This window comes from Epinephelus fuscoguttatus, linkage group LG15 (genome assembly GCF_011397635.1).
Source record: "Epinephelus fuscoguttatus linkage group LG15, E.fuscoguttatus.final_Chr_v1".
Lineage (NCBI taxonomy): Eukaryota > Metazoa > Chordata > Actinopteri > Perciformes > Serranidae > Epinephelus > Epinephelus fuscoguttatus.
Window position 1 is genome coordinate 28,114,285 of NC_064766.1, and position 25,552 is coordinate 28,139,836.

The 25,552-nt window shown below is 40.9% G+C and overlaps 1 protein-coding gene across 1 annotated transcript; it reads left to right on the forward strand.

Moving 5' to 3' along the window:
* The first annotated feature begins 3,659 nt into the window (after positions 1-3,659).
* Positions 3,660-25,435, forward strand: LOC125902186 (regulator of nonsense transcripts 1). The gene is made up of 24 exons (XM_049598355.1): positions 3,660-4,032; positions 6,361-6,497; positions 7,734-7,823; positions 9,769-9,936; positions 10,048-10,228; positions 11,463-11,624; positions 11,938-12,022; positions 12,271-12,369; positions 13,863-13,971; positions 14,872-15,031; positions 15,267-15,385; positions 15,499-15,663; positions 16,064-16,178; positions 16,266-16,409; positions 16,530-16,743; positions 17,093-17,210; positions 17,841-17,997; positions 18,346-18,488; positions 18,706-18,880; positions 19,139-19,220; positions 19,455-19,616; positions 20,777-21,033; positions 21,310-21,429; positions 22,681-25,435. The coding sequence occupies exons 1-23, from the start codon at positions 3,862-3,864 to the stop codon at positions 21,424-21,426; spliced, it is 3,330 nt and encodes a 1,109-aa protein (XP_049454312.1). The 5' UTR covers positions 3,660-3,861; the 3' UTR covers positions 21,427-21,429; positions 22,681-25,435.
* Positions 25,436-25,552: the final 117 nt, after the last annotated feature.

Consider the following 25,552-nt stretch of genomic DNA (forward strand, 5'->3'; position numbering starts at 1 on the left):
GGGGGTAAATGAGGACAATGCTCCAGTTGTGGACACAGCAGTATAGCAGTAACACTAATTTGTACTGGAGGGATTGTGAACAGGTTGGAGATCACACACACACACATATTTTGGGACTGTCTGAAATTGAGGAATTAGTGGAAAGGGATTCATTCACAGATATTGGCCATTTTGAACATTTATTTACTATTAGATCCATCTTTTTTTTTAGGTGCAATCCCTGATGGAGTGATGTATAGGAGAAAAGCTTACCTGTTGAATATTCTTTTACCGGTCGCAAAAAAACAATGATGACCGCAGCTTCCCAATCTCCCTCTATGGCAAGACAGGTTAATGAAAGTGTACTCAATGGAAAAGGTACCAGCAAAACTCCATGTAAAGATAGATGGGTTTTTGATACTATAAGTTCCTGTAATTACATATTTTGGATTATCAAAGTTATAATGCACTGATTTAGTTGTGAATTTAGCCAAAACTGATACTGACTTATTTTAATGTATTTTTATTTTACTTTATATGGCTATACCAATTAATTAAGTTTTATTTTTTAGACTATGTGAATGTACGTGTTGCCATGATTTATATTCTTACAATTCTTATACTCATACATGTTGAATCTAATGGTCTACCTGCTTCTAAGAAACAAATAATTTCAACAAAAGATAAAATTCAGAATAATTCAGGGAGTGAAAAACTGGACAAGTGTGAATTGTACAGTAGGTATCTGTTGTTTAATAGACATTTCTAGGCTGTTCCCACTTGAACATAATTTGGAGGTCAGCTTTGAGATCTTCTAAATGTGTAAGATATAGGATTATACAATATAAGACTCTGTGCAGAGCATATATTACTCCTGTTAGGGCGCATTCACACCAGGATAGTGCCAGGGGACTTGGTTCGATTGGGTAGGGAATCCCGAAAAATTTCACACCTTCATTTGGTTCGGTTTGGTTTACACTGCACTTTTTAAAGTGGACCAAACTGCTTGGACAACGTCATGCAGTTACAACAGCTGCTTGTTTGGGGGCGGTATAGAGCTTGTAAGTTGCGTGTTTCCATTTCCGGTACATGGGACCTTAAAAATCTCATTTCTCATAATGTATTCCAATGGCTAGATGAAAATTATTTTCTGGTCCTGTTTGAATTGTGCCATGAATTTCACATATGTTGTTTGTGAATTTTTAATATATTTTTTGAAGTTTGATACTGTTAAGTTTTGTGTGAGAGCGCTTTGTGGACTGCAACCCTTCGCCGCTCTCAACGCATATGATATACGTCACCACTCATAACATGGCTGTGTCTCATAAGCACTCATAACATGGCTGTGTCTCTGGTACACTTCACCGCCTTGAAAGAAAATCGAAAGAACCGCCGTTGTTGTTGGAATGGCGACATTTGGGTACAAAACACACCGGCATCTTGATCTGATGGCTCCGTAGATCGTGGCAGAAGACGCAGCAGCAGCACTGTGAGTTGAGAAGTGGAGGGAAAGTGTGATGATGTGACGTCATATAGGCGACATGTAGTCTTTCTCATTACGTTGTTTCCACAGCCTTTAAAGGTAGGATCTGGAGGATTTTCAAACAAAACAAAATATAGACATATACAAATGAAGAATCATACAATAAACTGTCAAACTCTTAACATGAAAAAATATTATTTAAACCCACACAAAACATTTGTGTAGTCCAAGGCATTTAGTGACTGGGACCAGAAAATAATAATTTTCTCTCCACTGACTCCCAGTCATATTTTCCGAGCCTAGAGGTCCGATGGGGGTCTACCGGAAGGGGCATGACTTACGAGATCTATTACCCGAAACGACCACTGACCAGGAAGAAAAAAAGCATGTGGAAGAAGCTCATTGATTGGCCAGGACCGAAAACGTAAATCCTTCCCCTTCAGCCAGCTTGGTCACCACAAAATACCAAACACCAAAATGCACTGTGCTCTACGTCATTTCCTGTCTTTCGTTTGCTGGATAGTCCGTTTGCATTTCCCACTGTAAGCGAACCGCACTAGGGTTCACTTGCAAATGAACCGAGACCCCCAGTTTTCAAGCAGACCAGGGTTCGAATGCGCATTCACACCACTCCAAACGAACCAAACTATCTGTGAAAGTGGACCAGGGTTCGTTTAAAGCAGACCAAATAGCGGCAGTGTGAATGCGTCCTTAGATTATCCAAGATGGGCGACAAACATCATGATTTATGCAATCTAGGATCTTTATTCTACTTGCTCTGGGGCTGTCCAGCTGCTAAAACACTCTGGTTAGAAGCGATATCTCTTATGTCAGAGTTTTTCAATGGTAATATCCCAGTGTGCCCCAAATCATGCTTGCTGGATCTGAAGTTGGACAATAATGTTTGAGTTACTGTCGACCACTATGGACGTTGGGTTGTTACTCTACTAAAAGACCATTTCTTCTAAACTGGAGGGAGTGTTACACAGCCTGCTTCACAAGGGCCTGGAAGACCACTGAAACACTGTCTGTACACTTATTAAAACAGCAGCCTCAAATATATACATATAAAATAAAATAAATACATACAATGAATATATACAACCATTTAAAGGTGCAGATTTACACAGATTTTTCCCACATAGTAAGTACTGTCAATTGGATCTCTACTTTGCATTGTGTTTTTACTTACCATGTAGTAAATGCATTGGTTGATGTGAACGGATTATCTTGTATATTTAATTATTCATTATGTTGCATGTACATTTTAATTTATGTCAGTCTATTCTATTTTTAGCAGGCCTTTTGTAACTTCTGTTCACAGACAACAGATTATGATTCACATTCTAGTCTAACTCTGAATAATTTACTGTTCTTTTTTCCCCCACTAATCACTGAACAGTAACACTGTTAAATAAAGTAATAAAATAAAATAATAAATAAAAACAATAAATAAAATTATAAAAATTTAAAATGAAATAAAATAAAAATACAAATAATAAATAAAACAATAAATAACATTAAAAAATAAAAGAAAGATAATTGAATAAAATAAAATAATAAAAATATGAATAAAATGTAAATATGGTTCATATCAGAGTTTCAGACAGTCTGAGTCTTATTTTACTTGTCAGCAGCAGCAATAACCCATAATTAATTTATTCTTTATATTGTAAAACTGTACAAAAGGCGATACTGACTTGAAGCCCTCTACATTTTTATGCAATAATAACTCAACTATTACAGTTTTCTCTTATTGAATATTTAATCCTTGCCTATTCTACTCTTGCATTTATATGTTGCACACTTGTGGAACAATGCACATATTTCTACATATTTCATATATTCCTATTTCTTGTACATTACATATTGTAGCATTTTACTTGCATACTTATGATCTTATTTCTGTTTCTATATTTTTCTCATAATTTCTCTGTGTCTGTATAATTTAAGAGCACCTGTAATGTCTTTCAGCTTCCCCCTGGGGATCAATTAAGTTCTCTGAATCTCTTTATTGCAGCTCCCAATTCTGTTGCACCCCTATGTCTTAATAGTTAGGCAATTAAAATGACAGAGGGGACTTTTATGGCCTGGGAGAAATTAATTCTCTCACATTAAATTCTGCACACGTATGTCTCCTTGTCTCCTTTGCTATGCTCGCTTCCTGCAGGTAACTTCCTGTAGGAGACAAGTGGTAGTGAGGGAGGAGAGGAAACGTGCGGGGGAGAAAACAAACGGAATGCAGCCGTAGTCGAGGCTCCCTCTATCTCTCCCACCACCAGTGTTTGTAATTTTCTAATCAGTGGTGTGTCTCCGTTATTCCGTGTCTTCTGGAAAAGCAACAGTTTGTGGGAATAACCGTCGGAGCGAACAAACACCGTTGATAAGAAGACAGAAACATGAGTGTCGAGGCGTACGGGCCGAGCTCGCAGACTCTAACGTTCCTCGACACCGAGGAAGCCGAGCTGCTGGGAGCGGACACCCAGGGCTCCGAGTACGACTTCACCGATTTCACCCTGCCGAGCCAGACCCAGACCCAAGGCCAGACCCAGAGCCAGCTGGACAACCAGGTGCGTGCGGTTATCCGTGACAGCTCGGTGTCAAAATGTGTCTCCTCCTGTGTTGACAAAATGAGAATTAGCTAACGTTAGCTAACAACACCGCTGGCTACCTCCGGTTAGCATGATGACGCCTTCCATCTGTTACCATGCCTTTATCCCGCTAATTGGCTAGCATGCTAGCTAGCTAGCTTGCACTGTTAGCTTGCTGACAGCACAGTTAGCATGCTGACACAGCTAGCATGTCAATGCAGGACTTTATTGCCATACAAACCAGGAGTGACAGGGGGTTGTTTGGGTGATGTATTAGCTTCAAGTGTCCGTATTTATACTTACCATCTCTTATATAGACTTCACATTGACAGTATGCACTGACAACAACAATCACAGAGGTTGGCAGATACAGTTACTTGGATACAGTGAGTGTGATATTGCTGACAACAAACCATTTGTTGATATGACAGACAGCAAGCAGATTAAATATATAACCATATATAGTTTTAGTCATCTGGTTGGCTGTCCATCTGTTGCCTATCTGTGACCCTTCATTGTTAGTTTATCCCACATAATGTTGACATTAAAGGGCAACACCACTTACATTCAGAACTGTAATAATTATTTCCATGACCTATTAAAGTTATATCAGTTGACCTTTTACACAGCAGACATTTTGACATGTCACAATAGGAAAGGCACAGGTGTATTAATGGGAGCTGCATTCCACTTCAGGGAGGCCCTGGTATTGTGGAAAAGCTTACATCAGGCATGTCCAGAGTCAAGCCCGGAGGCCAGTAGTCTGTGAATCAATTTTAAATGACATGTGGCTTGTTAATACACTATATGTGGCCCGCCACACGTGTTCTTTATGTATGGAAGATCCCTTTGCATTTTTTCCATTCACCCCACAATGGCAGGGCTATCATACAGTTCATACAGTTTGTAGACATAAATCAAATAGGATCCACAAAGGCCAAACAAACGGTTACCTAGCAGCAGAGTTTTCCTTCGTGGTCCCAACAAATAAGCATAGTCGGCAGTGGAAAGTTGAATAATTTTTCACTGAAAGATGAAACAGTTGCTTTTGTCCCTTTTTTATGTGACACTTTTTTTTTAATAACCAGCTGGATGTGAGAAGCAGCTGACCCCCAAGTATTTTCACATTATCGTATCTGGCCCCCATTTAAAAAAGCCTTACACCGACACCTAACAGAACTGGACCATGTTCTTTTTTTAAAAGAACTTTTTTAAGGCTTTTTTAAATGGGGGCCAGATACGATAATGTGAAAATACTTGGGGGTCAGCTGCTTCTTCTGTTATCCATTTCATCTGTGCTTTTCCTGCTATGACAGGTGAAAAAGGTCTGTATTTGTGAACACGAGCTTCTTTCTCTCACAGCGAGAAACTGGAGAAGTCAGTCTCAAACTTGTGATGTCATCGGGGCTTAAAGTGTGGAGCTGCTCCATAGACATTAAATGGGAGCCTGGCTTTGTGGAGCCACAGAATATATTTCTTTTTTATACACAAATGAGCTTTATTCTGTTGTCGTGATCTCAGTTGTCAAACAGAAATTGTACCCATATATTCAGAACATCCCCCTGGGTGCTGTCAGTGTCATCTATAAAAACTATCCCATTCATTGTCTATGGAGCAGCTCCGGACGCTGTACCCTGTGACATCACAAATTTGAGCTTTAGCACCCTAGTTTTTGGATTTGAGAGTGAGTTGTTTATGAAGACTAATATTTTTGGACTGTGCTAGACCATAGGAATAACGTGTGAATTTTGAAAGTGGGTGTAGTTCTCCTTTAAGGTAAGAATTATAAGTTTAATCCTCAGGGAACTGTTTTTCCTTTATCACGGTAATAATATTTTTATTATTATTATTATTATTATTAGTTACAATGATCCTTAAAGGGATGAAAACAGAAGGTTTTTCGGTTGAACACTTATTATAACTGAACCCTGAAACCATGTTTTTTTAATTGAAGTATATGTAAAAAGCCTGTCAGGCAATTGAAGAGGAAAGGAGATGCATGTGCGCATATGAGATTATCCGTGTGTGTTTTTTTTCCAGTGCCACCAATAAGCAAGTGTGCACAACAGCCATCAGTTTTCATACCGCTGCAACCCTAATGGCACTACATGTTTGTCTTTCGACTATGTTTGTACCCTCTTGTTATCTGTTCCTGATTTTATATCTTGTTGTTTTCATCTCATGTTCATTTGTTCATTCTTTTGTATTGCACTGTGACCAGGGACAAACAATTTCTTTTCTCCATGTACTCTACTGTAAAGTCTCTCTTATCTTATCTTTTATGATTCTACATGTGTGTATCCTCAGGTTAATGGCCCTGACGGCGTGCTACAGAATGGAGACGACCCCGTGGTAAAAGCCAGTCAGCTGCTTGCAGAGTTGAACTTTGAGGAGGATGAGGAGGACACCTATTACACCAAGGATCTCCCGATACATGCCTGCAGGTACAGGATTGGATTATTGTGAATGGTGGTGCCGTGGCTGTTATCAGAGTGGAGAATAATTGATGGTTGTTGTCATTGGATACAACTATACACCCCACTTGTTATACTTAATTACGTCTAAGTGGTTGTGGGCATTTTTGTCGACCATAATGTCTCAAAATAATTCAGTATATTACATCTCAATCAGCTGGTTTCTGTCCATCTTGTCCAGTTAGTGGTTTACTGTCCATTGTAGGCAACACACACGCCTCTCTACAGACACTCACTCACTCCACAGATGGCACATGAGCCAGATTATCAGAACATCTTGCATCACGTCAAATGTCAGCAATGGTTAATCATTATTATTGTTATGTCATGCTAAGTGATGCTGCTCTTCTCACACTCACAGCTTGTATGCTGTCTAACTAACAAGTTGGCTGTCAGCCGTTACTTTGGCTGTGCCAAAACCGTCCTGTTGAGTATGTCTGACATCCCAGACATCCTCCGTTGCCCAGCTGGATTGTTTTTTTCTGTCAGTTTGTTGCTATAAAAGTAATGTATTACCATATCTTTCAAGTTTGAAGTTTGGCAGTGAAAGCAGAGTTAGTTGGACAGAGAGCGAGGGCCTCAATTTCTTTAACAAATGTGCCACCGTCTTCTTGCCAATATTTTTATATAAACTTTGATACCCGTCAGCAACATGCAGTTTGATTTTGGATTTTTAGTCATGCAGCTAGATCCATTACTGTCAATAATTGTGACCAATGATTGCATCAGTCAGGACGTTTAACAGTTGAAAAATAATTCTGACATCACTCTCTGTTGGGCAAAGTGTAGTGTGGTATCACTATTTTAAAACTTAGTGTATCTTTGGCATGTCTGTACTTCAATTTCTTATCATTTATCGGCAATACTGATCTGCAGTAAGCTAATAATGTTGATATATTGGCTCTGCTCATTTATTTCCTGGGCTTATAAGTCACTCTAAGTTGTTTTTTTCCTGAAAAGAAAAATCACTTTGTGTTGCATGTGTTGTTGCTGTTGCTGTAAGCGACTATAAAATGACTACAGACGGATTGCTGCATTATATTTGATTTTACTTGAATCACAAAGCACAGGTTTGCAACACCAGAGATCCTAAAGTGCAATCTAAAATGAGTTTTGTGCTTATTTGTCTGGTTTAGTTCTATGACATTAGATTTTAAACATCTCCATGCTCTTAATACTAATGTTTATGACTCGCTTCTGTTTCAGTTATTGTGGTATTCATGATCCAGCCTGTGTGGTCTACTGCAACACGAGCAAGAAGTGGTTTTGCAATGGCCGTGGAAACACATCCGGCAGGTAAGATACAGTGACTCTCAGGTTTTTACTTACCCTTCCTGTCAGTGTACTTAGCTAAATGAACTGAGAGAGGATCATTTTACAGGTACAGTATAGTCATAGCAGGAGTACAGTACACAGCAACTGTAATAACGAGCCTTTGTTGTGTTCAGAGGCCTCGGTCATAAATGGACAGCCAGTGTTTGGGTATATGTTTACTGACTTTTAATGGACACTGAGGTCAAGCAAGTTATCTTAAGCAAAAAGGTATTTGTAAATCTTCATTTAAAGTAGTTTATTTTTTTCTTTCTTTATTTATTTAACCAGAAGTAAAAGACTGACTGAGATTAACAAATCTGTTTTTCAAGACAGGAGTGTCCTGGCAAAGACAGGCAGCAGCACTAATAACACTGTTGCAGACAATGAAACAAACATATAACAATCTAAAATTAAAATAAAGAACAACTTAAAGAAATTATAAGATATAAAAAAAACCCCGTCTTTAATCATTCAAAACATTTACAGGCAGGTGTGACTGCCACTAAGGGGCCGTCACATGCCACGTATTTAACCGCCTAGAAAATGTGAGGTCAGGTGGTGCCCGCTACATTTGTGCCTTTTTTGAGCCAGCTTTCAAGAGCGCGGCAGCAGAGCTGATCTTCTTCCAGGCGCTGTTTATAAGTGTGTGGGCATATTGTCCGTGGGGCAGATGAAAAGCTGAAAATGATCAGCTTTTCCATATTTATCACAGACTTGATATTTATGGAAGAAGGGAAAGATATCTGTTGGTTGTGATAGGTTGTTCCTCGTTACATGACGTGGTGCGTGCTGTTGCATTTCAAAAGTTGGACTCGGTTTATCCTATCACGCCCTAAAAATGGGTGCTCAGGAACGTGTGCGTGCAGCAACGGTGTCGCTCTGGTGTTTGAGAGCGTACCTGCCGCGTGTCTACATTGAAAACAATTAATTTGAGGGCGCAAAAAAGCAGCATGTGTACAACCCCTTTGAAAACACTTTGAATGTATCCAATGACACCACCTCCTAAAGATTTGCAAAGAAATTTGCAACTGATTCCAAACTGAGGAAGCAGCATACTGTAACACAGGAAGTTAACAAGAATAACTCCAGGGAGTGAAGACAGAAACTTCCCATCCTTTTTCATATGATGTAGATTTGTAGCTTGGACAAGGCAGACCATCCAACCCGTGCACACAGAGAGCCATGGTGGTTGAAGGCTTTGAGATTTGTAATAAATCTCAGTGCTCTGTGGTAGACAGTATCCAGTGTGTAAAGGCACTGTTAAGAAGCATGCATGTGTAAAACATCATCATAGTCAAGCACAAACATAAAAGTAGCAGCAGCATCGTTACTAGATATCCCTTTGAATCAGCCTTGTAATGAACCAAGGAACTTCGGCAAGACAGTATAAATTTCTGTAACCCAGAGGAATGTCTGTAATTACCTGCTGTCCTTAAAAATATACAGTAACTGAACTTTGAGGCATAATTGGCAGCTAGAAATCAGCCATGTACGGTTGATGCTGCCTTTGCCACTTCATGCTCTGATAGTTCTGACACTGTAGACTGCAGCTGGTAAGCTCAAGGCAATTAATAAGATAGTAACACATTTGGTGTGAATCCTCTTACAATATTTTCGCAGAACTTGTGTTTGTATTTTCTGTGTGACAGTGTGCTGGTTCTCTGTGTTTAAAGCAGTTTTAGTAAACACAAACAGTGTAGCAGATGACTGCATCATGTGTTTTTTGGGGTCATAATTATGTAATAATGCTAATTTCTAGTCAGTGCATCTTGGAGCTATTTTTGCTGTATTCTCGTGCAGTCATCTTTTATTAGAGTTTGAATAAAATAATGTCAGGATGCATTAGTAGTGTACAATACACCTGCACCCTACGCAGGACTGTAGTTTCGCATTTTCCCCTCTTAATTGTCGTTCTCTTCACTTGTAGCCACATTGTAAACCACCTGGTGAGAGCAAAGTCCAAGGAGGTGACCCTGCATAAAGATGGCCCCCTGGGGGAAACAGTGCTGGAGTGCTACAACTGTGGCTGTCGCAATGTCTTCCTTCTGGGCTTCATCCCTGCTAAAGCTGACTCAGTAGTGGTGTTACTGTGCAGGTGAGGGTGCTTGTTTCTGTGGCTGACCTACACACTGACCTTCCTGCTGATTGGGGGGAGCAATCAAAGCGAATACAGAACTGAAGTTTGAATTTTGTGGTTGTACCACAGGCAGCCATGTGCCAGCCAGAGCAGCCTGAAGGACATCAACTGGGACAGTTCACAGTGGCAGCCTCTTATCCAGGACCGCTGCTTCCTGTCCTGGCTGGTGAAAATCCCGTCAGAGCAGGAGCAGCTGAGGGCTCGTCAGATCACCGCCCAGCAGATCAACAAGCTGGAGGAGCTCTGGAAGGTATGCCGGTGCAACTGTCGAGGCACACGCCCACCATTGCACTATGTAAATATGCTAAACCCGCATAGCTTGAACTTGAGCATGGGTTGGGCTTATCTATACAGTTGACCAGATATAGTCATACAGTTGGGCGTGATGCAAATAACTTCTCTGTGTGTTTGCTGAGGGTTTTTTTTTTCTTTGTTTCACAGTTTCACTGCCAGTTTCATGCATGTTTCTATTTTTTAATAGTTTCCTGTTGTATACAAAGCACTTATAGTTCTGTGTTTTTGATTGTTTTTTTATTTTCATCCTTTTTTAATTTTTGTTTTCAGTTTTCGTTAGTTTCAGTTAGTTTCAGTGTATTTGCTCATTTCAGTCTAGTTTATTCTTTGAAAACATCTGTTTTAGTTTAGCTTTATTAGTTTCAGTATTAGTTTTAGTTTTTTATTATAAAATGGGGATTATGGGGAGTACAAAAACAACACTGTTTGAAGGCAGCTCATAATCATGCAGACATCCCAGTCTCAATGAACATATGCACCTGTGCCTACTTTTAGTAAACTATAAAAACCTTGACACAAAGTCACATATACCCAACAGGTTTTTTATGCATGTATTTCTTCTCTGTGTTCTCATTGGCAGTTTTTAGAACATTCTAACTTGTCATAGTAAAAGCGCAGGTGTTATAAATAACTTTAATGATGGCTCAGTATGACATGACAGTGTGAAAGTCTGCCGGCATGCACGATACCAACGCTGTGGAAGTTGCAGGAATGTAGAGACAAACAACTTCTTTCTTTGACTACACAAACTTGTGCCTTTTATTCATAGCACAGCTAACACAACAAAACGAACTAACCCTGCTCCAAAACCAAATGTTAAAAAGACGCCACTCCTTGAAAAAACCTGCGTTACTATAGTAACACACAGTAAATTAAGTGACTGTAAATGTGTCTCGTTAAAACAACAGAGAGAAGGCACAGAACATAACTGCTTGTGTTGAACCACAGCTGATGGTGAATTATGTCCGTAGAGTCCACTACAGCACTCTGAAACTGAAACAGCTAAATGGAATTCAGCCATCGCTCATTTTATTATATACACCTGTGCTTTTGTGACTGTGATGTGTAAAATTGTGTTTTGAGAAAAGGGCCTATTGTCTGAATCTCTCCAAGTAGGAATATAGGAGATTTGAGCATCCATATGTTAAACTGTCTCTCATCCTGTATGTGTGTGTGTTTCCTCTTTGCAGGAGAATCCCACTGCGACCCTGGAGGACCTGGAGAAGCCCGGTGTGGATGAGGAGCCCCAACATGTGCTGCTCCGCTATGAGGATGCCTACCAGTACCAGAACATCTTTGGTCCTCTGGTGAAACTGGAGGCTGACTACGATAAGAAACTCAAAGAGTCTCAGGTAAAAGAAAAATTTAGAAAATTGTGAATTAACAAACATGTGTCCTGTTTGTGTTGTAACAAAGAAAATTGTCAAAGTAGTTGATGAGAAATTTTACATTGATAGATAATCAATTTGTACCAAACTGATTGACTAGAATTTAGTTTATTCTGTAAGGCTGGAGCTAAATGAAACTGTGCTGCTAAAATCATCGGTGCGATATTCAGATTCAGCTTTTTCCACCATGGTTTTTCACCTGAAAACTGTACACTTATTTTGACTTTAAATGGTTTCTTAAGTATAAGAAATATCTTTTCATGTTGCATCCTAACAGACTCAAGACAATATCACAGTCAGATGGGACTTGGGCTTGAATAAAAAGAGGATTGCTTATTTCACTCTTCCCAAGACAGACTCAGGTATGTTTTTGTGATTTTGGTTTAAGTTTATTGTTCTCAATGTCATCATGCTTTCTCTATAAGTCATATTTTAAATGTCATCCTGACCACACTCTGATAAAAGTGTCAAAAAACTTGACTTTCCAATGTTATTTAAATATATGTATACGCAGCTTTTACTTACAGAGGTGTGTCATTTTGTATATTAATTGTGCCTTTACTCTATACAGTGATGTGTACTTAACACAGTTGTGTCTTCTGCCCTGCAGACATGCGTCTCATGCAGGGCGATGAAATTTGCCTGCGTTACAAAGGAGACCTGGCCCCTCCATGGAAAGGCATTGGACATGTCATCAAAGTCCCTGATAGTATCCTTACGACTGTTACAAGAGATGTACTGTATTTAACAGGAGAACACTTTTTATCCACATTACCTGTAATTCACACATTTATTACTTAGCTCAAGTGTGTCACAGGCAGGGAGGCCTTTAATTAAGTTGAGCTTCTCTTAATCATGTTATCAGTAAACTTAGTCTTTAGCAACATCTAGTGGTAGCTGTAGGAAACTACAACAATGTATGCAAACGTGTCTTTTTCTGCAGTCTTAAGTGGTTTTTGAAAGCACAGTTTTTATTTAGATTTTGCTTATACAGCCTACCACCTGTTTGTTAACAGTACAAATACAGTAGGCTACTCCAGCAGTAACACCAGAGGCCTATTATCATAACAAGGTTTGGTGCATATACTCAGTGAGTCTACGTTTTACTCTGAAAAGTATCAATAACTCTGCTATAAAGTACAAACTAGCACTGTTTTAGCTAGCAGTAAAAACATAACTAAATGTTTCCGTGCCTCATTTTCAAAGTTTCCTCTAGACAGGGTTTGTATGATCAGGAAAAACCTGGAAAAGTCATGGAATTTGAAAATGGGCAGATCAGTCACTTGATGTAACGTTGTTCTCCTCATGTGTAATGTCAGACTCTGACCTGAGTTATAGCTTGTACTTAGTTGAGATTGTTAATCCACACAGTGCCCCCCGAAACTGCTGATTTCATAATATCTGGCTTCACTTGGACAAGTATAAGTCATGGCTTTAGAAAGACTAGGACCTGGGACATGCGAAGTGTTGACTATGTAGGTAAACCTTCGACATTTCAGATATGGAAGAGGCAGCGCTAGCTAGCTATGCTAAAGGAAGTAACGTTAAGCACCTGGCTGCTGCTGCGCCATCAGCTTTTTTACCCCAGTGACCATGTGACACCCGCTGCCAGCTGCAGGGATTCCCTCTCCTCTGCTGTCAGACAAGGGACCAGTTTGGGCACTGTGTCCAGAAACTGAGCCCTAACTGCGCTACTTATGTTATTCCTACAAGTCATTGCAAGACACAAGCCAGCTTTTTCGGGTCAGATAGCTCCCAGATTTGCATGCCAAGTCCACCAGCAGATGAGTGGAGAGTTCTGGGCGCTAGTGGCACAGGGAAAGCCAAACACTGTTCATCACTGTGATGGCACAAAGCTGGTTAAAAGGCGGCAAAATTTCCCGTGATTCCTGTATAATCTGACAAATGGCTGACACATTACTTTATGCAGCTAATCTTAGTTAGATAGGTACTACACAAGTTGTCTTAGAACTTGAATGTCAGTTCTGCATCCATGTCAAACAATTTGCAACTTGAAATGTCTGCAGCAACGTAGGGTAATAAATAAGTAACTGGCATTGGTCACAAACATTTTGTGCAGTAAATCAAATCATCATCAAATGAAGCACATCAGTCATGCTGTCATAGCAGTTACTTAATATATGTTAATAACTACAGTATTGTATTCCAAGGTTCTGCCTCTTCCTTGACTTACTGCACCAGACTATGGTGATGAGATTGCCATAGAGCTGAGGAGCAGCGCCGGAGCTCCGGTGGAGATCCCACACAACTTTCAGGTCGACTTTGTGTGGAAGTCCACTTCCTTTGACAGGTATTCACAAGAAAAGTCGCACACTCTTGTCTCTAACAGTGATATGTGTGAGCAAGTCCTGAAACTCAACTTTATGTATCAGTTAAACTCGTCTTAAGTTGAGAGTAGATGCACACAGCGAGATATTCCAGCTTTAAACTGAGAGGCTACAGATCAATTTCCTGTTTAAGGTTATGCGATAGTTAATGAATATTCAGTGAAGGATGGCTTTAAAGAGCTTTGTGCATTTCACCACTACAGTGAGTCTGGTGTCTGAAGCTTTTCATTGTGTCGACTTTGCTTTGTATTCAGTGTAGTATTTTAGTGACACAGTTTGTTGAGAAAGTAAATTAAAATGTTGTCGGCAAAGTCCCTCATCAGTAGAATAATTTGAGGCTTTTGAGTTCAGCAAAGGCTTTTTTCCAAAATGATGCACCTTGTTTTTAGAAAGCAGGCGAAAGCCAGCCAAGTAGTTGTCACGCAGCAGCTTTCTGTAGCAGATATCTATAACAGACAAGGTTTGCTGAAGGCACAGTTGATCTTGGCCAGCTCTAACCACCCACTTCTGGGGGAATTCATTTCTTCTCCCTTTTTGGCAGACAGACAGAGTCCCCAGGGTAAAAAGCAATAGGTTTAAATTTTCCTTTGTGCCAAGTGCAATAAATGCGTTTAATTTGGACTAAACCTTGACTGCACTGCTCAGTCAATGCTACCTTCCAATGCTTAATGAACAGATGCGTCTTTTTTATTTGGTTGTTTGCTGTAACTGTTTTGATAAGTGTTCCACGTCCTCTTGCATGCTGTGTTTGTGTGTTTGACCCTTACTGTAAATCAAATTTACCCTCGAGGGACAATAAAGAACTGAACCGAACCAGATCCAGCTTTAAACCGTCTGTCAATATTCCTGTCTTCATCATTCAGGATGCAGAGTGCCCTGAAGACGTTTGCCGTGGACGAGACCTCAGTGTCTGGTTACATCTACCATAAACTGCTGGGACATGAGGTAGAGGATGTGGTCATCAAGTGTCAGCTGCCCAAACGCTTCACTGCTCAAGGCCTGCCTGACCTTAACCACTCGCAGGTGAGTAAGTGTGACGGGAAAAATGTCAGTGAGAGACTTTTTCAACATAGAATCAGACAAGTTGCACCTACCTGACATTACAGATCACACAAACAACATGACAGAGATCATACAGTTTTGAGAGTTCTTTCACGATTACCTGTGGTTTCTCAGCACAAGTTCAAGGGATATACCTGTTTCTTATAGAGACTATATGAGGCATGGGTTCAGATTTATATGGTTTGTTGTAATGCAGGTGTATGCTGTGAAGACGGTGCTGCAGCGTCCCCTCAGTCTGATCCAGGGTCCTCCGGGCACAGGGAAGACAGTAACCTCTGCGACCATTGTCTACCACCTGGCTAGACAGGGCAACGGGTAAGACACATACAGAAGACTTTTATTACTCTATTTATTACGCTTTTGTTTTCAAAGGATGCCCTGGCTAAGTGTCATGGTTCCTAATGGTATTGTGTCATTTTTCCTTCTAGGCCAGTGCTGGTGTGCGCACCCAGCAACATCGCCGTCGACCAGCTGACAGAGAAGATCCACCAGACAGGCCTCAAGGTGGTGAGGCTGTGCGCCAAGAGCAGGGAGGCCATTGACTCTCCTGTGTCCTTCCTGGCTCTGCACAACCAGACTCGTAACATGGACAGGTAACATATAACCGGTTATGAGTTATAATAATTTTGCAAGGCCTTTTTTGTGCGTGTGTGTGGTTAAATGTGAGCATCAGACATGCTTATACTTGTATACACACCATCACTCTAGAAAAATGTGTCTGTGAGAAAAAGTCAGTTATTGTTCCAATAATAATTAATGTCTTAAGTAGGATAATGTTGCTAAGTAGTCTCATCTCTAATAAGTCCTGTCAGAACAACATTGGCGTGGGTTTAATACTGTGAAGCAACACAAGGAAATCCAGAAATTACAAATTTTATCTTTAGCAGTATTAAATAATTCCAGACCCCTTAGTAATACAGCCATTACAGTTGTAAGTCTTTGCTCACAAGCACACCATTAAACTCCACTATTGAAATGATTTTATACTTGTAGTATGCCAGAACTTCAGAAGCTTCAGCAGCTGAAGGACGAGACTGGAGAGCTGTCCTCCTCAGATGAGAAGCGCTACAGAGCTCTGAGACGCACCGCTGAGAGGGAGCTGCTTATGGTATGAAGTCGGGTCTTCCTGAGCTCATTGTGCTAGTAAATATTTTCCTTTTCCTATTGTCTACTTTATTCCTTCGCTCTTCCCCAGAATGCTGACGTGATCTGCTGTACCTGTGTTGGGGCGGGCGATCCTCGTCTGGCCAAGATGCAGTTCCGCTCAATCCTGATTGATGAGAGCACCCAGGCCACCGAACCAGAGTGCATGGTGCCTGTCGTCCTGGGGGCCAAACAGGTAGGAGCTTCATGAGTGGAAGTACATCTGCTGAAGCTGCTGCCATCTGCTGTCCATTAGTATTTATTGTGTCTTGATGACTTGTACCCTTAACTTTGTAATCATCTGTTTGTTCTGTAGTTGATTCTGGTAGGTGATCACTGCCAGCTGGGCCCTGTGGTGATGTGTAAGAAGGCAGCTAAAGCAGGCCTGTCCCAGTCTCTGTTTGAGCGTCTGGTAGTTTTGGGGATCCGGCCAATCCGTCTGCAGGTTCAGTACCGTATGCACCCAGCTCTCAGCGCCTTCCCCTCCAACATCTTCTATGAGGGCTCTCTGCAGAATGGAGTCACTGCAGGTAAGATGAGAATAAACCTTTTTAAGAATCAATTTTGTGATGCTCAGTTTCTTGGCCTTCCCTTTTTTAGACAGTTAAAGCTTTTCTGCCCCCAGACAGTTTAAAAAAGACCTTTATTGTCCTGTGACCCTGTTAGATGTTGGAAACATTCATAAATCTGTTTAAGAATGTGTAGAGAAACACATTTACCTCATGTTTTTCCTTGTTGTTTCCATGCAGTCCAACGTAATGTTTTACTTTTTCCTGTTTGTATCCATATGAACATGAAGTCTGGAGCTGATCCTGTCAGGCTTATTCCACTTAAGTCAGTGTACTCTTGTCCTGAGTCTTATCCCTTTGTCTTCCACAGCGGACCGCGTGAAGAAAGGTTTTGACTTCCAGTGGCCACAGCCTGACAAGCCGATGTTCTTTTACGTCACCCAGGGCCAAGAGGAAATAGCAAGCTCTGGGACATCCTATCTCAACAGGTTTCAACGTTTCTGATCATTATGTTGAACTGATATTTACATTTGTCCTGCAGTTTTATAGTTAGCAGTAACATTTGACAGTTCAGTCATCAGCTGATTTGAAAGTACATTAATTTATTTGTGGTGGCCCGTCGCAATATCAGCATTGACAGCTACATATTGCAATTTTTTACGACTTGAAATGGGTAAAATCTTACTTCACTGCAGAACTAAGTGCAGCACATTTATTCGCTTAGCCCGTCCTTGCCCTGCCTGATGAGACATGCTAAATGAGATAAGCTGACTAGCTGGTGCACCCTGTGGTCCCTCTGCTTCACTCCCCACTGCTTGGAGACTACTTTGGGAGGAGAGCTCCAGAGACAGAAATTGAGGGTGCAGGATTTAAGAAGCTGATTGAATCTCCAGGGTAGACGGTTCCTAAAAGAGACACCATTGCAAAAAAGGGAACAAATGGTCGAATCTTGTATTGGACAGATTCTGATACAGTAGTACAGCCATATCTCAAGTTAATCTTGAGAGATTTTACAGAACTTTCTCTGCAGTATTTCAGTCAAGAACAATTAGTTTCTGCACTAATGTCAAATAATATAAAATGTTCTTGTCTTGTAATAACGCTGCTTGTCTGTGCAGGACTGAGGCAGCCAATGTGGAGAAAATAACCACAAGGTTGCTAAAGGCCGGAGCGAAACCTGATCAGATTGGCATCATTACGCCCTACGAGGGACAGAGGTCCTACCTGGTCCAGTACATGCAGTTCAGCGGCTCCCTCCACACCAAACTCTACCAGGTATGGTTACAAATATGTTTGCAGCTGAAATATTGTATTTTGCACTTCATCAGAAAAAGTTCAAGCATAAGGCTCTACAGGCAAAGTAAAAGTTAGAGTGTAGAATGTGAAAAATTATTTGGGCAAAATATATGGGTTTGCGTTTTATGTTTAAGACAGAAAATGAGGAAAAGCATAATAAGTCCCCTTTAAGAGGGGGCTGAAACGGCTCCATAAACCTACAGTCTGGAGCCATTTACCTTAAACAATACCACGTTATGAAATTATATATTATAATTAGTAAATATATTACTCTAAATTAATTAGTTTTTTTTCTCCCCAACTAAATTCTCTTTCTTCTTTGGGTAGGAGGTTGAAATAGCCAGTGTGGACGCCTTTCAAGGCAGAGAGAAGGACTTCATCATCCTGTCCTGTGTGAGGGCCAATGAGCACCAGGGAATCGGCTTCCTCAATGATCCCAGACGTCTCAATGTGGCACTCACGAGGGCCAGGTAAAACTGAAGCCCCACTGGGCCCTCTGTGTCTAATTTCATTACTGCGTTTATATTCTATACATTTAGCATTTTTTGCATATTAAATGTGCTTTCACACTGTTTTTATTCTTGATTTCTCTTAAGTATATTGATATTTTGATATCACACACATGATCCTACACATTCTCAACTATAACTTTGAAACAATAAGTCATCTCCTGCTCATGTCATGTAGGTATGGTGTGATAATTGTGGGAAACCCTAAGGCCCTGTCCAAGCAGCCTCTGTGGAACCACCTGTTGAACTACTACAAGGAGCAGAAGGTCCTGGTTGAAGGCCCCCTGAACAACCTGAGAGAGAGCCTCATGCAATTCAGCAAGCCACGCAAGCTTGTCAACACCATCAACCCTGTGAGTTTAGTGTGTGTATGTGTGTGTTCCATACAGGGAACATATAGAACACTGAAATCTGAGTTTCTTAACTGGGTCATTAATATGTTATTTTTGGCGGGGCATGTGAAGAATATATAATGAAAATCAAAATTTATTTATGCTCTTAGGATGAGTACTTTAAAGAAAGCAGGGTAATAAATCAGCGTACATGTAGGAAATAATGAGGCATGTCCTAAAAACACTCAAAATAGCGTTGCTTGTCCTTTTGTTTTGCAGGGGGGTCGATTCATGAGCACAGCCATGTATGATGCCAGGGAGGCTCTCATTCCTGGATCTGTTTATGACCGCAGCAGCAACGGTGAGAAGCTATTAACAAAACACTCATTTTCATTTCAATTGTTGGACAAATTCTTACTAATAAACCCCATTACGAAGGACATGCACTGTATCTGCTCTGGTAGTTCATTGCAAACAGGACGAAAGGACTTACCATAGTAGCCATGTGTACAGAAATGTGTGACAAAACTAGCTCTGCACACCACCATATATTTTAAAAGGAGGTAAAATTAACCTGTACTTCTTTCCACCACAGGCCGTTCATCCAATATGTATTTCCAAACCCACGATCAGATTGGTATGATTGGCACAGGCCCCAGTCCCATGACTTCCCTGAACATCCCCATCCCCTTCAACCTCGTGATGCCCCCCATACCTCCACCTGGGTACATGGGACAGGTCAATGGACCCTCAGCAGGTGAGTTAGACATAAAACTGTGTCATAAAAACCAAGTCACGATAAGTGTAGAGGTTGTTAAGGCCTACGTGACATGTGAAAGCTGCTATGAAACACTTATACAGGTTTCCATGGTCATTTAATATCTGGAAAAGTTATGATGTTTGATAAACTGTTTTTCAGGCCTGGAAATTGTTTAAAAAGTTTTGATTATACATTGTCTTGGTTGTCATACGATATGCAAAATGCGTTCCTTGTGTTACTAATTTAAAATCCAGTGTTGCGTTTTGTGACCATTGAAGCGTCACTGTCTGTAAGACAAATGTTTGTTGAACTAGAAATAAATGAATACAAACAGTCAATCCAAAAAGGGGTGTGGCCTTGAGGTTTTCCAAAGTACTCATATGTGACCGTCTGGTCCATCAAGACAGAGCAAATTGTGACATACTTGGAAAACCACACCCACTGGGGGCTTTACAGCACCATGATATGCTACTAAGGGCTGAGATGCTAACAAAGTGGCTACAGCTCAGCAAAAACGTTGAATATCAGCATGTCAAAGGATTGTTTTGGGACCTTATGTCTACCAGAGAGGAAAAGTTACACTGATAAACTTAATATTGTTGGTCTATCTCAGTGTCCCCTCTCCTTACCTTGCTTATCTTGGGATTTTTCTTGCCTCATGTCTCATTGCTTAAAAGCACAGTTTTTTGGTTTGGCAGCTTGTAAAAACTCAGCTCTGGGTTCTCTACCCATTGGCAGTGCATCCCACCATAAAGCAGCTTCGAGGTATTTTTGTGTTGTTGGCTAGCAGATGTAAATGACAAGGATGCACTTGTCACGCAATTCAAAGTCAGTGATGAGGGATGTATTGTTTTCCCCTCAGGTGGGGGTGGGTCTTAAATGTGCTCTGTCTCTATTAGCATATGCAGCTTGTTGGCAGCAGGAATGTCTAATGAGCGAGTAAAGTTAACAAGCACTATCAGTTTGCTTATCTGTAAATGCCTGGGAAGTGTCTTTAATAATGTGTGGCTACATTGCTACATAGGCTTACCCATTTTAAACTACCTAAAAACAGTCATGGAAATGGGGTAAAATATTATTGGAAAGATTTTAAATGTATTGGTAACAATGTGTGGGAACACTGCTTATAACCCTGACAACTGACATGTTTCTTCCAGGTCGTGGTGGAGGCATGAAAGGCAAGGCAGGCAGTGGAGGAGGCGGCGGGACTCGAGGTGGGCGTCAAAGAAACCGCGGCAACATGGGGAACCACAGCGGAGGAGACCGGCATGGAGGCCACATGAGTGGCAGCCAGGCCAGCCAGGACCTGGGCTCCCAGCCCTTCTCACAGGGGCCTCTGACGCAGGGCTACATCAACATGAGCCAGCCGTCTCAGATGAGCCAGCCCGGGCTCTCCCAGCCTGAACTCTCACAGGTTTGTTCACTGAACTGTCAACCATTGTGAATAAATCTTAATTTAAGTAATGAAGTGCTAAGTAGGTGCTCTTTATGTAGCAACCTTTTTGTAGTCTGTTTATTCATAGCAATTAGGACCCAATGCCAGGGCTGTTAGCACATATATTCCAAGTGTTTGTCCAGGTTTCCTCCTCAAGTAAAGACTTCAACTTGTCCAAAACCACTTATTCCTTCTCTGCCTGGAAAAAAATAACTGTTGACTGGTGTCTGTCGCTTTTTGTTTGTCCCATTATAGGACAGTTACCTAGGAGACGAGTTCAAGTCCCAGATTGATGTGGCTTTGTCCCAGGACTCCACCTACCAGGGGGAGCGGGCCTACCAGCACGGTGTGACTGGACTGTCCCAGTACTAGACTGTAAGTAATTCCACTGTGGACTAAGATAACTCATTGAACTTAAAGGAATAGTTTGACATTTTGGGAAATAAGCTTATTAGCCCTCTTGCCAAGATTTAAAGGGATAGTTTGGAATTTTGAAGTGGGGTAGTATGGGGTACTTATCCAATGTCAGTGTATTACTTTCAGTAGATGGCGGTTGAAGCACCCCCAGTTTGGAGAAGCAGACAGGAGTACTACCACGGAAGCTAAGCAATGAACTGCTGTGGATGGCGGCAGCAGCAAAACGTATTTTAGCCACCTCAAAAATCAATATCAGTTAAAGTATACGCTATATTTGGAGTATTTTCTCTGCTTTACCTTGCTGTCAGACAACCCTTTCCGACCTCTCTTCAGTAAATTTAACTTGCACGGGAGTTGCTGGTCTATCTCTGCCTCGATTTGTTAGTTTGCCTTCTTGGGTGACTTTGGTGAATCCAAACTAACCCTTGTAAACACCAAAGTCACACAATAGCACAACCAAAATAGCTGTGTCATCGTCCTCCTCGGCTGAGCTGTAATGTTAGCTGGTTCAGAAGTGCGCAGTAAATCCATGCTTCCGTCTGTGCTGTGATACAGTTGGTGGGTGTAGTTTGGCAGAGAGAAAATAGTTCTTACATGGAACTGGTCACAACAAGGTCTGTGGATTATCTTGAGTGACTGGGTCATGATTTCTGGAAAGAGACATTGCTGTTGAGTTTTTCAGAAGTATTTTTTTGGCGCTTTGAGCAACCCAAGCCGAGTACCATCTAATGTCATTGTATTGGAGAGACGGCAGATATCTCTACGGCCGATATCTCCAGCACTCAGCAACTCACAGCAAAACAATCTAAACTGATAAACAGCAGAGGTAAGAGGAAAAGTGTATTTTTGAGTTTGAGATAAACTGTCCCTTTAAGGACGTCACTGTTCCTGACCAGAAATAGTCCAGATAGGGAGCTTTTAAAGTGCTGATATGCAGATTTTGATACCTAGCTAGCTGTTTCCCTCAGATTTCAGTCTCTGAAGCTAGAGCTAGTTATCTTTCCTTATCACAGTTACTATATTGACATGAGTGTAAACAGTCATTCTCATTCTCATCTAATTCTCTGCAAGAAAGACAATAAGGCATTCTCCAAAACATGGAACTATTCCTTTAAATAAAAAGTTAATCTTTTTTAATATGTTGAAATGACGAATGAGTATCTCCTCGAACAAGTTTTAATGTTGATGTTGTTTGTGTTTGTCTGACAGGTTGTTGGAAAGGAGCTAGGCCTGTGTGAAGCTTAGTTCAATGGTATTTTAATCTGGGTAATAACAAAAAAGAACAAACATGGATACCCGTTTTCCACTGCTACAACCGAAGCACCACTGTGTGAAAGTAACAGGAGAGAGACCGTGAGAAACCAACCAATCACAAGAGTGAGAGCAAAAATGGGAGTAGAGCTGGACAGGAAGAGAGCAAGAGACGAGACGAGACGAGACGAGCGGGAGGCTGGTGGAGGAGAGAAGGCACTGCTGCTCACACGCGAAGACGTGGCGTAGGAGAAAGCTGTCGTTGTCGGAGCAGCGCAGTTGGAGAGGCGAGACCTTCGACGGGTCGAGGAGGGAGAAAGGTCCGAACGAGTCTGGAAGGGGTGGGGCGACTATGTCATCTTGTCCCCCGCGTGCCCCTGAACCCTCGGGGAGCTCCAGGCAGTATGGTTGGGAATCTTGCTCCAAAAGCTGAGAAAGATGGAGAAAAGGTGTCTCACACATATGTCCTCCAAGCTAACTCAACAGGACGTCTTCTGTGACTTGGAGAGAGAGAGAAAGAGAGAAAACAAAAGGGGACACAACTCTTGAAGCAGTTGATATGGCAACTTTTTTTAAACTCAAAGCTTGATTTGAGGCTCTGCATCTGATCACATCTAAGCATCCAGGAGAGAAGAGCGTGAAAAAAACTGTTTGGCTATTCAAGTGAACTCAAAAGTGCTTGTGGTGTTGTGCCTCAAAGAGCTCAAATGAAATTTGAGGATTACATAGCCACGGATCACTCGCTTTTCTTTCTCAGCTTTGAGTTGGAAAGTTTTCTGAATAAAGGCTGTTTTCATTGAGGTTTTTCAGTGATGTAAGCTAGTGTAGTCGGCCGTCTTTCTAGGCAGGTCTTTCTCGAGGTGCTCTGCAAAGAACAAGTGGTGGAATTAGCTCTTAAAAATATAAAAGAAAAACATCTTTGTCTCCAGATCTGAAGAGGTGGGCGCCAGACATCTGAGTATAGGGAGACAATTTTGTTTTTGTTCTTTTAAATGTATCTTCTTAGTAGTGCAAAAGAGTGAACGTGAACACCATAGCCAGCTTATAACTGAATGAAGCTGTCATTCTTTCCTGCTGACCCTGAAGCTAGCAGACGGGGATCATCTTGAGCATATATAGCGAAATGCATCAAATAAGCCAAATCAAGAGGGCGGTAAACCCCAAAGACCCTTCTCAAAAAGTAAATGCAAAGTTAAAAAACATGCATACACCGAGATTATTTAGTAATTATCACAGTAGAGTGAAGTTTGAAATCACCTGTATAAAAGAAGTATTCAGTTTTGACATGAATACACCGCACAAAGGATGATGAAAACTTTTAGAGCCCTATCTTATAAATGTGTAGAAGGTGAACTTGATTATAGATTTTCACCATGTCAGACTGTGGTGAAAGCATTTTAGAAATCCCATGTGCATAATTGCACGCTGAAATTAGGCATGAAGACCTTTAAATTATTACGACAGAATGACCCCAGTGTAACGTTTCCTTCCCCTTGTTTCTTTATTTTGGTCTTTTGTTGTCCTAAAGTCTTTAAGTTAAGTGTGAAACTGTCACAAATAGTAGCTCATTGTGTCAAGAGCAGAGCAACTTTAATGAGTATTAGTGAACTTTGTGTCTTAGTTTCAAAGCTCTGCATGTGTTAGTTCTCAGTTCACTTGCATTAGTGATGTTCACATGCAGCTTGTTTTTATCAGTGTCTAGTTTTCTTATTAGGTGTACTAATTCTGCTGTCATTTTCATGTCATGGAAACACATAACGCTGGAAAAAAGTCAAACCAGTAGCAGGCCACATTACCTCTGACTTAAAGCTGGGTGGAATATGTCTAATATCTCGTCATGTATGCTTTTTGGAGCTGTCAGTGGCTAGTGTTGTCACAATACTGGAATTTCTAACTTTGATATGACACCTTGAAGTCAGTACCACAGAGAAAAATTGACGTTGAGGGCATAAAATACATTTTTAAGTTAAAAGATAGATAAAACATGACGACAACAACATTTCCTGGTTAGTAGCAGAGAACGGCAGAGTGACTATAAACAGTAACAGCTGCAATACTGCGGAAAATGAGCATTGTAACCGTTTCAGATATTCAGAGTCTTCTTATCAATAAATCGATAACTTTGACAACACTACTTGTGACACATGGCACTTGCTGAAAAGTGCTCAGAGGAGAAGGACTTAAATATGTTTCTGTCACTAACGAGCTATTTTACATGTTCATACTACCACAATAATGACTTAGCATAACCAATCCAGGTGAGCCAACTGCAGCTGTGCAGGACATCAAATAATTTCTGTATGAATCACCTGTAGATTAGTGTCCATTTGCTCCCTAAAATGTATGTGACACCCCACCATTACTAGCTACATGCACCTGTTCATTGATGTATTCAAAGACTGTCATGCATTTCTTTAAATTAAATTCCCAGTAAATGACCACCCCATGACTTCCCAACACATTTACGCTAGTCTGTGCATGTCCTATGACTAGAAGGTAACTTTTTGAGTTGTTTTCCTCTTCTATACTTCTGCAGTGAAAATCTTTGTTTGGCTTATTGCTGTTTAGAACTGAAAATGAAGTTTTGTGTTGGCACCATTTTGTATTTCTGCCCACTGATCGATGTTAGTAGTTGACTAAAACTATGCTCACTAAGATTCTCCTGTTGATGATCTTGGAAAATTAAAGTTTTGCTTCTTTTTTTGCTCCTTCATCTCGATGTCACTGTTGTCTTTCTGTCACAGGTGCTCATTATAAGCATGCAAAGCACTTTCAAATCAGAAGTACTTGCAGTTGAAGGTATATGAGGGTAAAAAAACCCATTACAGCT

What these genes read in the sequence shown, in the direction of transcription:
- LOC125902186 (XM_049598355.1), top strand. Translation starts at nt 3,862, where the DNA reads ATGAGTGTCGAGGCGTACGGGCCGAGCTCGCAGACTCTAACGTTCCTC. An exon ending in CTGAGAGGGAGCTGCTTATG is followed by an intron (nt 16,179 to 16,265) that starts GTATGAAGTCGG and finishes GCTCTTCCCCAG; the next exon opens with AATGCTGACGTGATCTGCTG. An exon ending in CCCAGCCTGAACTCTCACAG is followed by an intron (nt 21,034 to 21,309) that starts GTTTGTTCACTG and finishes GTCCCATTATAG; the next exon opens with GACAGTTACCTAGGAGACGA.